General features: G+C 38.6%; 1 protein-coding gene across 1 annotated transcript in view; it reads right to left on the bottom strand.

Moving 5' to 3' along the window:
- LOC126336927 (DNA-directed RNA polymerase I subunit RPA2) overlaps positions 1-16,487 on the bottom strand; it is a 200,177-nt gene that overhangs the window by 35,954 nt on the left and 147,736 nt on the right. The window contains exon 17 of the mRNA XM_050001097.1: positions 6,589-6,745. Within this exon, the coding sequence (XP_049857054.1) occupies positions 6,589-6,745 (157 nt within the window). The remainder of the gene's footprint in view (positions 1-6,588; positions 6,746-16,487) is intronic.

Genomic DNA, 16,487 nt, shown 5'->3' with positions numbered 1-16,487 from the left:
GATGGTTTGCTATGTGGAAGTATAAAATGTGAACCACACGAGGTGGCTCCGATATTATTTAGAAACGAAGTATTATGACAGGCACATGAGCAACAATTGGCAAGTCATAGTGGACGTATAACAAGACTGGTGCAAAGCTGAGAAGTTTGGTGAAGAAGCAGAAAACAAAATGTTGAACAGTATGTGAAAGACTGTGCACCATGTGTGCAAAGAACAGATCTTAGTTATCGGTATATTCCATTGCAAAGATTGCTGTGAATGTTGAGATCTTTTGAAATTCTTGGTTTGGACATCTTTGGACCATATAATATGGCAATAGCTGGAAATAAATATGTTGTTGTGATGTTCTGTCCGAAGACTGGTTTGTTGCAGCTCTCCATGCTACTCTACCCTGTGCAAGCCACTTCATCTCTAAACAATTACATCCTCTGCACACTGGATCTGCTTACTGTATTCATCTTTTTATCTCCATCTCCCTCTATGATTTGTAGTCCCCCCCACATACACACACTTTCCTCCACTAGTAAATTGGTGATCTCTTGATATCTCAGAATGTGTCCTATCAACCAATCCCTTCTTCTAGTCAGTTGTATCACACATTTCTTTTCTTCCCAATTCTATTCAATACCACCTCATTAATTACATGTTCTGTCCATCTGATCTTCAGAATTATTCTGTAGCAGCACATTTCAAAAGCCTCCATTTTCTTCTTGTGCAAATGCGTTTTCATCCATGTTTCACTATGGCTACACTCCATGCAAATACTTTCAGAAAGGACTTCCTGACACTTAAATCTATATTCAGTGTTAACAAACTTCTCTTCTTTAGAAATGCTCTTCTGGCCATTGCCAGTCTACTTTTTACACCCTCTCTAATTTGACCATCATCATCAGTTAATTTGCCGCCCAAGTGGCAAAACTCATCTACTACTTTAAGTGTCTTGTTTTGTAATCTAGTTCCCTCACCATCACCTTTGTTTTGCAGTTGTTGATGTTCATCTTTCAAGGCCCTGTCCATTCTGTTCAACTGCTCTTTCAAGTCCTTTGTTGTCTCAGAGAGAATTACAAGGTCATTGGCAAACCTCAAAGTTTTAATTTCTTCTCCATGGACTTTAATTCCTACTCCAAATTTTTCTTTGGTTTCCTTCATAGCTTGCTCAGTATGCAGACTGAATAACATTCTGATATGTTACAATCCTGTCTCACTCCCTTCTCAGCCACTGTCCCCTTTCATGCCCCTCAATTTTTTAAATCTCATCTGGTTTCCATACACATTGTTAAATAGTCTGTATTTTACCCCTGCTACCTTCTGAAATAAAAGATCACTTTCCCCAGTTTTAGCAATCATAGCAATTCTGGACCTCTGAGCTAGCACAGTGGCAAACATGGTGGTTAACAATTGGATATTAACAACTGCCATTCCTGATACTATAATTACAGATCAGCATACAAATTTTATGTCAGTTTTATGGCAGTTATGTCTCCTGCTTCACATCCAAAAATTTTGCACTTGTCCTTTCCATCCACAAGCAAATCAATGTATCAAAAAGGTTCAACTCACTATTTCTAAATGTTGAGTCATGTGTGAAAAATGAGAAACGAGGTGTGAGAGTTGGATGACACTTACATAGAATTGAGGCAGATGTGTGAAAAATGGAATTCTGGCAGAAGTTCAGGAAGAATACCACAGATTATAACTTTCTTACGAGAAACTGAAGGAGAAGCTAAACAGGTGATTGACTGGGGGACAAGAGCACTAGTTCGGAGAAATAGAGGATAGAAAAAGGCAGGTGGGAAAACTGTTGAGATCAGTGTTCGGGACAGTGGACAAAATTTACACAACACAGTTGGCCACGTGCAAAAGATGCAGCCACTACTAAGGCAACGGTAGAATAGCATAACAAACAATTGGTAAACATGGAACAGGCTGTACTGAATAATACAAGGATGGTATTGGGAGTTAGCAACACAATTTATGTATGTGTGAAGCACACAAGCAGACCATAAACAGCCATCTCAAAACAGTACACAACCAACTGTATACACTGAATGGGCAAACAGCCATTGACAGATTGTTACAGGTTTTAACAGACAGTATAAATGATGCAAGGTCAGAAGCAACTACATTGCAGCAAGTTGACTTCCATGCAATAAATGTGCAACTGAACTCCACACTTCTGCCATTGCAGCTTTTCCTAACCAGACTGTGGAGAGCACAAGAGGATTTTACAAAAAAGTTAAGGTACATAACAGATCCAAATAAAGGCAGCTTGGTACTGGTTTATCACAAGTCAGTAGTTGAAGCCAGTATGGATGGTGCAAGGTTGCATGTGTAGGTATGTTTTCCAATAGTATGCTTAAATGTCCAGTATCAATGTTTTATTTATTGTACACCGCTAATCAGATAAATGGGGCGCAGTAGGAAAGTGGGTAGGATATGAACCAGTGAAGTGCCTACTGACCACAGGAATGACAGCGTTCCTGGGGGACATGAAGCGACAGATGTCAGAGGGACATGTTAACACCCTAAACCGTATTTTCAGAAAATGGGCACACAATGGCTTTCTTCAATCTTCACAATGGAAAGTGTAATTCTAAATAGTTACGAGATTGGGAAGCTGCAGGATATGACTCCACTAGAAACAAGGGGCAGGGGCAACCTAACAAATGGTATTGTTTGCGATATAGCCGGAATAACCTCCCACCTTCCAACCATGATTACAGGTGTGGCAATGATCAAATTGACAAACTCTTTGCTGTTTTGGGTAGAGAAGCATTGGAGATACTGTCAGTTCAGAGCTTAACCTTTTTGAATGATAATTTAAACCCAAATACCCTTCACTCATTAAATAAATTTATAGCATCGCAGAGGAGATGGATGACACCCAGAATTACCTGTGCATCAGTTACCTATTGCCTGGGTTGGTAATATAAAAAGAAGTAATATGGAGTAATTAAGTCACATCACAGCTTCATGCTTTAATAAATAAAGGTAAGGATTAATCTGGGAATTAGTGTTATAGATTAAGGAATTATATGAAAGTGATTATGCTTTATGGAATTAGCTTTAAATAGAGAAAAAATTGATTATGAAGATGTGAACATGTAATTAAGTCAGTAAGGAGGAGATCTGAATACAAAATTCCAAATGAAATTTCTAAAGAATGTTGCACAGCAAAATAGTATTACAGCAGAAAATATAATTTTCTGAGCTGTCTAGAACAACATCAAGACGCTTGTCCAGAACACAATGACTGCATAATGAACATACACAATTAGGGACCCTAGAACACACACAAGCAAGGAGTACACTGCCAAAAACTGTGTGAGAGAGAGCATCAGGAATACCTAATTCAGCACCATGACGTCACTGCAAAGGAGGTGTAACAATATCCTGTTAACAGGGCAGGGTGGAGAAACTACACCTAAAGACTATGCAAGAACACCTGTCAGTCTGCAATCTTTGCATGAAAGTATCAGCCTCTCAAGCCCTGAAACTAAACAATAGTCAAGCAGTAAACACTGGAGCACATTCAGTCACCCATGAGATGGACTGGACTCGCGTCACTGATCACTATAACCCCCCCCCCCTTTCTTTTTCCACTCAGGTCTTAGTGTCTGGTTATTCCATCTGCATCATTGAAATCGACAGAAGGCCAGCTCCATTAGTTGCAGGATAACCTGTTGACATGTAAGAAAATACTGAGACAATCTACTTCTACATGAAAATGCAGCCATCCAGTTGTGGAAGGGAATTTCAACTCTGCGAGATACCACACCTGCTGGTCACAAAAGTGAGTGACTGAAGATGAGGGCCAGGCAGATCTACTAATCTGTCCAAATTCAACCTGTTCGACTTGGGAACTGGGCATTGGCACAACCACTTCTTGGCAGTGTGTAAAACCTTAACAGCTGTATGCCCCTCAGGCATAAGATCCTATGGGAAAAATTATTCTACTTCGTATAAGAATTCACATAGGTTGAACTGCTAATTTGAGCAAGGTTTAAATTGGCATTAGATTTTTTTCCTATAAAAATTGTATTATAATTAAGATACTGTTATTATTGTAAATTGTACTCCATTTGTCGTGGAGATCTTAACAAATTCTTGATACATCTCCTGCATCTGAATCAAATGATTTGGATTATGCACATTATGAATGAACTTAATAAATAACAATTCACAAATCTGGCAATGAGGATGCTGATGATTTGTACAGAAAAGAAGCACCCAGAGCTGTTGAAGTTCAACAGCATATTCACTGACTGGACATCTGTAGTCATATATTCTCAGAACTATCTTGTTAGTAGTCAAGCCTCTAAAACACTAGACGAAACTTGCAAGTTAGTCAGCATATCCTATGCACAAGCCACATCTACTGCTGAACATTTCTTTTTCCAATATCCATCTGCCCACAAGCATGTGGCATTTTCACTGTAACCAAATCTATTTTATAACAATTATTTCCAAAGCTGAGCTATTGAAGTAAACACCTTTCTCCTGCAATACTTCCATTGTATGAGAAGTGGTTGTCGTCTCCCTTATATTCGTTATCTTTCGACATATACCTCAATTGGCTGATGTCTGCTGACACCTAAGGAAGCAAATGAAGACTTTTATAAAAATACATTTACTCATTTTATAGCAACTATATACTTCAGAAGCTTGCTTTACACATGATTTCATCATACCACCATCTTTTTTTGGAAGAGAATTATGACTCCTTTTAATGTGTGACTGCAATCAAAAAATTTTCTTTAGCAGTTTAATCTCCCTGTTCCTGTTTACCCAGTCATCCCAATAGCAAATTTGAAAATTCAGGATGAAACAAACAATGGTATGGAGGAATACAACCACTCATTCTACAAAGCTGTTTTCACTCGTAGAAACTTAACTTACACACCCACAATCCCTTCACTCCCCCTATCACTCCCACCATTCAACCCCTCTACTCCTGCAGCTCCTTTAACCCTCCATGCATTCCTTCTTATTTCCCACCCTTCATCATGTACACCTGCCTCTCGTCTCAGCCTAACCCAATCCCTACCTCAGCCCTCTCACTGAGCCACCTTCACTCTTCTGGAATAATTCAACGCAAATCCCTCAAAACAACTACACCAACCAACAAAGTTGGGAGACAGTTTGGCAATGTAAGCATACATGTACAAAGGTGATCCTCAATGCGATGGCCAGTTTGAACGCTGCAGTCCTCAACAATGTAGGATTCTATTGAAGTGGTAGACCATACCCATTTTTAGTTTTCAAACATGCAAATCATTGTTTTCGGTGAAAGGAGCAATAAGTGACAAAAAGTACTAGGTCTGCATGGGGTTTTAACCTCTCACTTTCGAATTTGTAAAAGGCAGGATGCGAAGAAGATAAGGGTTTCATGTATTGTCAAAATGAGGTCACTGTTGTCACTGCTATAAAGAATGCACCTGATAGGAACTCAGCAACTAGTTCAGTGTGCACTGTGATATTCTCTAGAGCAGAATACTAAGCATTTTTCATAAATTCAAAGACCCCAACATTGTAACTGTAACTGACTTCAGTTAAATTGACATGAATACATTAAGACTTCGCAATACTAAAGATAAAACTTTTTATCTCTGTGAACATGATATCAATGGCTGCTGTATAAATGGTTTATTAATGCTGTTATTTTGTATGTAACTGACGAAATGAATAAATCTGTAGCAATAAAAGTTCAGTTGTGTTCAGTTGAAATATTACTAATGGTAGAATTTCCTCATTTATTTCTTCCCTTTGACACTACTGCTGCCTCCCCCCCCCCCCCCCCCCCCCCCAAACAAATAAATAAATAAATAAGATGATAATAATAATAATAATAATAATAATAATAATAATAATAAAGAAAAATGGAGGACCAGAAATAGTGAACAAAAAGGCCAACAATCAAACCTATTAGTACAGCAATACTTTCGAATGAGAAATAACACATACCGTGGGTAGCTAGGGATAGAGGGAAGCGAGGGGCACTACCATTTGTCCTACCCCCCTCACCTCCCAGCAGGCATTCTTCTGAGGTGCCTATTGTAAAGCTGCAGCATAAGCTCAAATTGGGAATGGATGAAGGGAATCAACTATATCATTTTCAATGAAACCATCCTGGTATTTGCCTTAAATAATTTACAGAAACCATGGAAAACCTATACCTTGATGGGGATTCGAATTGTTATCATCCTATTACCACTGTACTAACTCACATAGTCCATTTGATCACATATAAATACCACTGGAGTCTAGGATAGAATAACCACAATATGGAATGGGCACATTGCTACTCACCACACAGTGAATTTATATATGCATATACTTGCTGTCTTGGCTACAAGCATTGTTCAAATAAAGAATGCAGCTGCAAAAGTTTAGATCTACTGTTCAACACTTTATTTGTTTGCCTACCCACTCCTTTGACACTTTCTCTAAGCGGTGAGTGACTGTCCTTTTTCTTATACACGACTTTCTTTAAACCACAAAGTAACAAAAGCAGTAGTCATTATATTAAAATGGAAGCATTTGGATTACAAGAAACACACTGCAATGATCAATGTGAGCTCAACATACCAATTGTCATTCGAGATGGGAAACCATGAGGATTAAACACAATATCTGGAACCATTCCTGTCTCAGTGAATGGCAAGTCCTCTGTGGGCCACAACTGGCTGCAGATTCCCTTTTGTCCCGCACGACTGGCAAATTTGTCTCCAATGCTAGGATCTCGCTGAAAAATGGCAATGAAAGATCACAAATAAATACCATTGAAGCCTAGGATGGAATAACAACAGTATGGACTGGGCAGAACGCTACTCACCATACAAAGAAAGCACTGAGTCACAGACAGGCACAGGAAAAAGGAAGGCTATAAACATTCAGTTTTTGGGACAAAGCCCTCCATCAGAAGAAGAAAACTCTCAATACATTCACACAAATCCAACATCTTGAGTTTTGCTTGGAGGAACTAGTGCGAGTTTTCTGCTTCAGATGAAGAACTTAAAGATGAATATCTCTAGAATTCTATTTCATTGTGCCTGTCTGTGACTCAACGCCTTCTCTGTTTAGTGAGTAGTAATCAATACTTTCCATAGTGTTATGGAAGTTTAGCAACTACTGAAAGTACAGTGTGCCTTTGTTTCACGCCATCATGTTAAAATGTTTTGCTTATCAGCAAGCTAAGTTTGTTTACGTTGGAAATATGAAAAAGTGTGTCCTCCATTACTGAAATGAGCACATGGGAAACAATATGTATAGCTGACTCTATGACTAAAGTGACACTTCTTACAAGGAGAGGTCCTCAGTGGTGAGATCGACTTTTTGAATCTATCAGTACAGTGACGTAGGTTACAGTCCCATGTATCACAAACTGCAGCCATTCACCCTGGTGTGCCCTTGCTTGCATATAAGCGACATGGGGGCGAGGGGTGGGGAACAGATTTTTGTGTGATGCTCTACAGCTTTGGAAAAGGGTATTTAACAGGCCAGCTGAGCAGCATTGTGGTTAAGCTACTGGCCCCATAAGCAGAATGTTGTGGGTTGGAATTTAGTCAGGTGCTTTGAAATTGTTTATTTTAAATCTTTATTGAAATGACTTTGGTCACCTTTTTATTCAAAAAGTCAATACCACCATTGGAGACCTCTCCTGGTCAGCAGTTCAATGACAAGCACATGTAAATAAACATGGTATGAAAGGGAAAAAACTGCCCATCTGCATGGGTTAAATGTTATATAAAGTTGTTATCCCTATTGTACCGAGTGTCCGGGAAGTAAAGTCGAATTTGAATTTTCCACCATTTTGTCATATGACGGTTGGAGCCACGGTTTTTTCATGTTTGCTACCTGCAATCCTTTCCATTAGTAGCCTGATAGTTTTTGTGTGGTGAGCATTGTTGTTTATTTTCATCTTGGAGCAAATGAAAACTGAGCAACGTATTCAAGTAATAAAAAGTGATTACAAAAACAGCAAAAGTTCCAAGGCAACCATTCGTGAATTACATGTGACACTCAGATGGAATGCTGCTCCAACTGAATCATCAGTTTGGAAGTTGATCCCAAAGTTTGAGACCACGGGTTCTGTTTCAAACGTTTAGAAAACAGGATGACTCCGTTCTGTTTGAACACAAGAAAACATTGCTGTTGTGTGTGACAATGTGACTGTAAGCTTCAGAAAATCGATTTGCTAGCTTAGCAATTGAATTTATCACCAAGTCCACTGCATGAAATCCTTTCAAAAAATCTGAAAATGCATCCACACAAGATTCAACATACAGAGGAGTTGAAACCTGCAGATCTGGAAAAGAGCCACTGATCTGCTCAATGGGTCTCGGCTCGACAAGCAGAGAATGAGAACTTCACAAAAGGAATAATTTCCTTAGACGAGGCACACTTCCATGTCTGTGAACATCAGTAATCAGAACTGCAGAATTTGGGGTAACAAAAATCTGTGGGTGACTGTGGAAGATGAGATGTATCCACAATGCACAAATCTGTGGTGAAGATTCTAGGCAAGTGGAGTAATGGGCCTGAACTTTTTTGAAAATGATGAGGGAGCTACCGTCACTGTGAAGGTCAACTGTTACCGAAACATGCTTTCTAATTGGCTTTTCCCTCTTATTGATGAAAATGAAGATTTTTGGTTTCAACAAGATGGTGCGACATGTCACACTTAACTTGAAACGATTGCTCTGCTGAATGAGAAGTTTCATCAAAAAATTGTCTCTTTGCATGGCAATTTGTGGAATCAAAAGTGTATGTGAACAAGCCGCAAATAATATACCGATTGATGGATGAAATTGAAAGGGTTATTGTGGCTTCCCACCACATGTTTGTGAATGTATCATCAAGAATTTCAATGAATACATTGCTTGTTGCTGCTCGGCCTTGGGTGGTCATATGGAGGTTATTATTTTTCATACATATATGGGAGAAGCACTGAATGTTTTTCTAAGAGAGGGGGAAAAATTACATTTTCATCAAATTTTGTTTGTCCTGTAGCACTTTAATTTCGTACCTACTTTCAGGACATCCTGTAGTACATTGACTGGATCGCAAAACACTACCAGAATCATACTAGTTAAACTAATAATATGCACTCATTCTAGATTTACTAAAGTAGATTCTTGAGAGCACTGCAATATCTACATGATGTGAGTGTTGTTTCAATATTTAAAAATAATAGTATGTCAGAAACTGCAGAAGAAAATATTAAATGCCCCCCCTCCCTGCTTCTCCCAGCACTTCTTGTCTTCCTTTCACAGATTCCTTTCTAACTGCTACGCTTACTCCCCACATCACAACACTGTAATATCAGTTCTAACTTCACTCCCTATTTCTTACTGCTGCAATGAATGAATGAATCATTCTACAGTGCACTAGTTTAAGTTATTAAACTAAGTATGTAGTTTTTCTGTTATTTTTGTAGGAAACAGAAAGACTGACCTATGTGAATGCATCCATTCTTCTGCATCTCCATCTACATACATACCACACACGCCACCATACAGTGTATGGCGGAGGATACTTTGTACCACTACTAATCATTTCCTTTACTGTTCCACTCACAAATAGAATGACAGAAAAACAACTGTCTGTATGCTTCTGTACAAGTCATAATTTGTCTTATATTGTCTTTGCAGTCCTCACACAAAATGTATGTCAGTTGCAGTCGAATCATTCTCCAGTCAGCTGCAAATGCCTGTTCTCTAAGTTTTCTCAATAATGTTTCACACAAAGCACGTCGTCTTTCCTCCTAGGATTCCCATTTGAGTTCATGAAATATCAGTTACAGATGTGCACTTTCTGGGGCATTGACAAACCTCATCCTGTAAGTCGGCAATAACCATCGCAATAAGAAGTAACAGTGAAGTGTTCACATACATCAGACATTATTTTATACAGCTGGCAGATATATATGAATGACTGTAATCTTGGAAGCAGATACTACTTTGTAAGGAACTAAAGAAAAAATTATACCATTGGGGCCTCCTATCTTAAGCTTGGTATGTGGGAATTATGATTGATAATGGAAACAGAGGAGGAGATATGGAAAAACCAACACTTGTTGCTGTTGCCTTTGTGTTTCAATTTTACCTTGCATGGGAACAACAATTCTGTGGTTTATGGTAAACACAACATTGAATTGTAGACAAAAAAAGTATATCAGATGGACATTTTTTCAGTATTGTACTTTACAAGTCTTAAAGAGAATGGCTGTTTGTCATAGTGGTCTTTTATTTTAATATTTTTTTTATCAGTTATGATGATAAAGAAGGAAGAAATTAAACAGAAAAATACTTATGGAAATAATTTGGAATGTGACAAGAGTTATTTACAGAAACAATATGTCATTGTGCCTCACTAGTGACTGTTTGGACATTTTTTTTGTAAAAATTACATATTGAAGTGTGGACAGCTGTCTGCAATCACTAAAACTGAGCATGTGAAGGCTTAATATTTCATCATATACAGACATCTGAAAAAGATCTGGCCATGTGTGACTGCAAATAGCCTAGTGTATACAAACAACAAAGTGAAGTTGACTGTACAAAGCAGAATTTCACACAAATCTTCCAGTTAAATTGGACTATTTAATAATGGAAAGTATAGGAATCAGTATCTAAATTAGTGTTCGATATTCAGGCAAAGAGATGTGTGAAAGCATGAAACAGAGGGAGTTACTAACAATGTCACATTTTTTTGTTTCTCAACAGGCAGTGATTTCCTTTTCATGCCATTACAATTTCTGCTTATGTTTCATAGGATTCCGATAACACCTCACTTGTCAATTTCTTTGAACAATTTAGTTATATAGTAATCTTACAGTTTTGAAAATTGTCATCTTTCAGCAACTGTGTACAAATTTCAATGGAGAAATAGCACAACCAACTGGTTGGAAATAATTGTTTAATACATTTACTTAGGTTTCAATACAGATATCTTCATCAGAATGAAAATTTAAAAGCCGTAAAGTTACAATGCGAGAAGGCAACAGTCAAAGATTACAGCAGATATGCTCAAGTCAAAAATTAAAAATGTTGACTTAAGCATGTCTGCTCTAAATTTTGAATACTGCCTTTCACAACACAACATTACAGCTTTTAAATTTTCATTCTCACAAAGACAGCCTTAGAAATGTCGAAACCTAGGTAAAGGTATTAAACAATTATTTGCAACTGGTTGGCTGTGTTGTTTCTCCGTTGAAAGATATAGCAATCTTACAAGGAACCACTACTTCACTTTAACAGAGGATGGTGAACGCAGCTCAGCAGAAAAATGTGCAGTGGAATAAGTTATTGCTAAATAATAACTGACCTGGTACTACCAGTAATTAACACTACTCTCAGTAATGACTAGAATTTGCATCAAATGGGAAGTGTTGTGATTCACACAAAGCATATCACAGTCTTTGTACCCTCAACAAGCTGTGGGGATAGCAAATGTTTTGTAGGATTTCCTGACAGAAATGATGATAAAGTACATCCTAGTACTTAAGGTGACATGCTTGTGAACAGGTATCATTTTCATCTCATGCTGTCGGACTGCATTACTCTTCTTCATCTATAACACCTAGGACATTGGTGTTTTATCCCAACACTGTGTGACATCAGGTCTAGCAGCAGAACAATTTATATTTATTTACCTATAATAGTTTAATTACTACAACACATTTTTATGTATTGAATTTTGAAGACAAGTTTAGTTTTCAGTATCATCATCTGAGACACCATGTTTCTAATATCACTTGGATAAGAAGGAACGAATAAATATGGGAAGGTCGCCACGAGAACCCCACTGGTGAAGCTGACAAGAGTATTGTGCCTCCTAGTAGTATAGTACACATAATCGATGTCAAAAAAATCTCTCTATACAATGCTGCTTACATAGGAACACCTGCATAATACCCACCCCTAGCAGAGTAGGGTTGTCGACAGGAGGTCAAAATCCCCTCAATCCACACTTAGAGTGGTTAAGGAACTGCCTGGTCTCTAGCATTTAGACCAGATGACTGTTAATCATTCACTTCAGGGTCTTACCTACACAGTTCTAATGTGTGCTTTGGTAACTACTGGGACATGTTCAGTCCTTTCCTGTTTTGAGGAGAGTTATCAAAATTTTCTCGCCACAAAATTTGAAGAGGATTTCCTTTGATGCTGTTTGCAAGTTTTGCAGCATGCTGTATTCATGTACACTTGCCACAATCTTTTCTTGCTCTGTTTAATGATCATTGAGCTTTGGTTCTCTCTACACAAAATGCTGCGAGGTCTGTGAAGTTTTCTTCTATTGAGTGGCATTTAAACCACCATAGACCCAGATTGCTGTTTGGTATGCATCAGTCCACCAAGGTACAGGCTGTCTTCTAAGATGACCTGAAGATTTCAGGATGGACAAGTTGGCGGCAGGATGGACAAGTTGGCGGTATGGTGGATCATATGTGTGATATGGCCCACCCATTTTTGGACACTGTGTCAAGTGTTCAAACACAGCTAGCTGGCTGAACAGCACCCAGTTAGCTCTGCTGCTGATCATGCATCATGGCAGCTTCCTTTCAAGGATTGCTCTATGTGGTATGTTGATCCAGAGTGGAAAATCATCATTGGAACAAAGGTCATCAGTATCCTCCTACCGAGCAGAATCAACATGGGCTGCAGAGCAAAAATACAGGTCTTTGGTTGAATATGAATCTGTGGGATTTTCCCTGCCTCGAGATGACTGGGTGTTGTTGTGTCGTCTTCATCATCATCATTCATTCTCGTTAACAGTCGGAGGAAGACAATGGCAAACCACCTCCGCTCGGACCTTGCCTAGTACAGCGGTGCGGATCTCCCGCATCGTCCCCTACGCTCCTCAGAGTATGGGACCTCATCATCATCATCATCATCACCACCACCACCACCACCAGTGTTATAATGAGTTGGATTGCCTGTTTTGAGGATGCACAGCTCCTGTGACATCATGAGGCTCTCTAAAACTCAAACCCACAGGAATGTAAATGTTGAGCCCCATAGTGCATTACAGATATTGGGTCTCCCAGGAGGAGAAATGGTTGGGGGAGTAGGTCTATATGATAAATAAGAGTCTCATAATCTATTGCTTCCTGTGGAGATAAATGAAGAGCATATTGTGATCCTGTGATCCACATGAACCTCAATGGCAACTGCTTGCACATCAGTAACCATGGAAAAAGCAGAAGAGTGGTGTGAATTATTGATAAACCTCCCTTGGATCTTTCTCCAGTTAGGTCGACCTTGTGGCGGAGGATATGACCCCATAGCACTAGGGCATCAGTAAGTTTAAAATGTGTTTCCTGTAAACACAAGCATAGGGGATGTTTCTGCACCAATAATTTCAGTTCCTCTACATCCGCCCTGAACTCATAGATGTTCCACTGTAGTATGAAGCCATTTAATCGATGAGGCTTTCCTTCCATACTGTTTCGCAGCCGGGGTGGGGATCCCACAATGGATGAAGGCTTATAGAGGGCTAGATGGTTACCCCCGGACTGGCTTCATATTCCATTGCCTCCAAAGCCAAAACATTAAAATAATCAGGTAGAATGGGGTCTACATTGTCTGACCAATTCCTACCTGTGTTGTTCTGCAGTTGTCATTTCCCAATTGGTTTGCTTGCTTGAGAAGGCCTCAGAAGAATGACTGTGACATTGATAGTTGCAATGCGGGTCTGTTTAACAGAATCTGCCTTTTGAGGTGCCAAAAATTCTCCAATGTTAGCAACTGTGATCTTTTCTGGTGTTGTGGGGAGGAGCTATTGTCTTCAGAATAATGGTACCTATACAACTGCAGTGACAAATACAGGCAGTAGAGGCATTGGCTGTCAGAATAGTCTTCATATTATCTGAAGCAAAAGATGTACTAAAAGTGGGAGGTTGTATGGACTTCTAGATATTTTTGGCCTCATCATATGGCATGAGTTTCACTGTTTTTAGCTCCTCTAGCTTCCTTTCTTGGGAGCAGATGCTGCAGTTTCTGCTACAGACAGGGTGATCCTCAAAGCAATTAACACACAGTTTAACCACATTTGCCACTAGTGACTTCTGTCGCCTTACGCACTAGAGTACAGTGGGTTTGGGACATAAGACTGCACTTTTAAGAAAAGAAAACCTGCCCTGATATGCTCTGGAAGTTTTGTGTTATGTAAGGACAAAGAGGTCTGATTTGACCAGATTGTCATCTACCTATTTCATTATGTTTTCCATGTCTATGATACCTTCTTTAGCGCACTTATCTCTCAGTTCATCTTTGGGAACTTCTACAATATCTCTGCACAATGTAACAAATATAATATTTTGTATTTGCCTATGACCAATATTAAAAATTTCACCTCGTGAAGATAAGTACAGCCACAAATTCCGTCTCATAATTGAGTCTTTTCCCAAAGTTTTGGAATGGAGAGATCGTAGTGATAAATTATGCATTACAAAACTTCTTAATTATGTACTTCACTGAGACCAGATGAAAATAATAATAATAATAATAATAATAATAATAATAATATTGTAGGTGGTCAGTTTGTATGCTGGTGTGTATTCACAACAATGTTGGAAAAGAAACGTGTACAAGTGATACAATGATTTCAAGTTTACATTCATTGTGGATTATACAGTTTTAGATGCAAAAATTGGGAAGCATTATTCTCCAAGTAGCTATGTTATTCATATTGAAGACATTTTTTTTGAAATGACAGTACAAGATTGATGCCATAAAGACACACACATGTAAGATAATGACAGCTGGGGCTTAATTTCTTGTTGGTAACGAGGTCATATAATACAGCACTATCTCAGTTCAAAGAATCAGCCTCAGGCTCATCAAAGGAATGAGCCCAGTATTTACTTAACTAACATAAGTAACCAAGGAATGGAATGGGGATTTGAACCCTGCTCCTCTTAGGTACAAGTTCAGTGCTCCTTCAGTTTGTACACACATGCAGACTTACCACATCAAATAAATACAAACTAATGCCTACTCCACGTAAAAATTGAGGGTGATATAGTATCTCAGTTACAAAACGTAAAAGTCATGCTAGTGCTATTTCTTTTACACTTACATAGGGATAAGAAGATTAGTCTTAACAACACTGTATGTTTATTACAAGAGACTTCAAAAAGTATGGCAGGTGAAGTAACTTTTACTGAATGCTGCACTACACATCAAAGTGACACAAATACACAGCACTATTTTTCAGTGAGTCACCAAGTCTTAGTAAGCGATGGTTGGAACATTATACCGTTTGTTCAATTCCTTGACAATACAAATCTGCTCCTTGGTCACAGAGCCATTCGAGAAGCACTTAGTCAGTATCCTAATCATTGGGAAATCTCTTTCCCCCAGAGTGCCAAAAAACATGTAAATCACATGGTGCATGGTGCAAGATCAGCATTACCCACATCCAGGCAACCTTGGTCAAAGTGTTGGTACCATTTCTCTACAGCTGGACGCAACATTGCATTTGGTCCATGTACTGTCAGAACTTTATGGTGAATCTGTGTGCAATTTTGATGCTTTATCGACAAGAATTGTACTGTCCCACTTACTTCTAATTTTGAATTCCTTTCCAGCTGCCGAGCAATTTCACTCACTCACCATGGCGCACCTGTCGTCTGAATAGCATCAAAACTGTCTGCAGAAAACACTGTACATGTACTCTCTTTTTTACTAGGATTCATATTTTTAGGTGTCAAAAATCAGAAAGCTATTTAGTTTTTATGTTTTAAGAGTGCTTGAGATATGTGGTAAAAAAAAAAATAATTATAGTTCAGTTTTTATGTGAATATGAACAATATGCAGTACTCATGAACACAGTTTATGACATCCCTCATTATTTGCTGAGGAATTACAATACACAGTGGGATGTATTCTCAGGTTATACATTACAAATGACTGCCAGTTATCCTGAAACACTGGGTAAAATTAGCACTCCATGTCACAAGGTGTCAGTGTGGCAAATTGACAGCAGGGAACATTGCTCGCACTCATATCAATATCCTCTTCTTGATGGCCACCTAACATATTAATTGTTTTGCACATGGTTGGGAACCCCCTATTGTTTTCAAACACACATCTAAATTTATTTTGTAACATTTGTGTTATAGACTGCTAAAGACTGTTATGTTTTCTTTTGACATCATGAACATGGTGAACTGTTTCTTATAGAAAGATCTCTCCTCTCTTTTCAGGTTTGTCAATTGTGCTGCAACGGAAACAAGTTAGCAGATATATATGTCAACTCATTTTTTACACTGTGTCACTCAACATTTCCCGATGAATTTCCAAGGAATTTTCACGTTCTTCGCCCATTACATTAATTACTGAGGCAAAACTATCAAGTTTTCTGTGTAACACTGGACTGAAGTGAGCCAAGTTCCCCACTGCATTATTACTGGAATGGATGGCAGTGGTGTGTTGGGATTTTGTCATCTCGAAAATGTGAAATTTTCTCAATGACTTAATGAG

The sequence above is a fragment of the Schistocerca gregaria genome, chromosome 2, assembly GCF_023897955.1.
Source record: "Schistocerca gregaria isolate iqSchGreg1 chromosome 2, iqSchGreg1.2, whole genome shotgun sequence".
NCBI classification, from domain to species: Eukaryota; Metazoa; Arthropoda; class Insecta; order Orthoptera; family Acrididae; genus Schistocerca; species Schistocerca gregaria.
The sequence above is the reverse complement of the archived record's forward strand: the minus strand, read 5'-3'. Positions and strand labels throughout refer to the sequence as shown.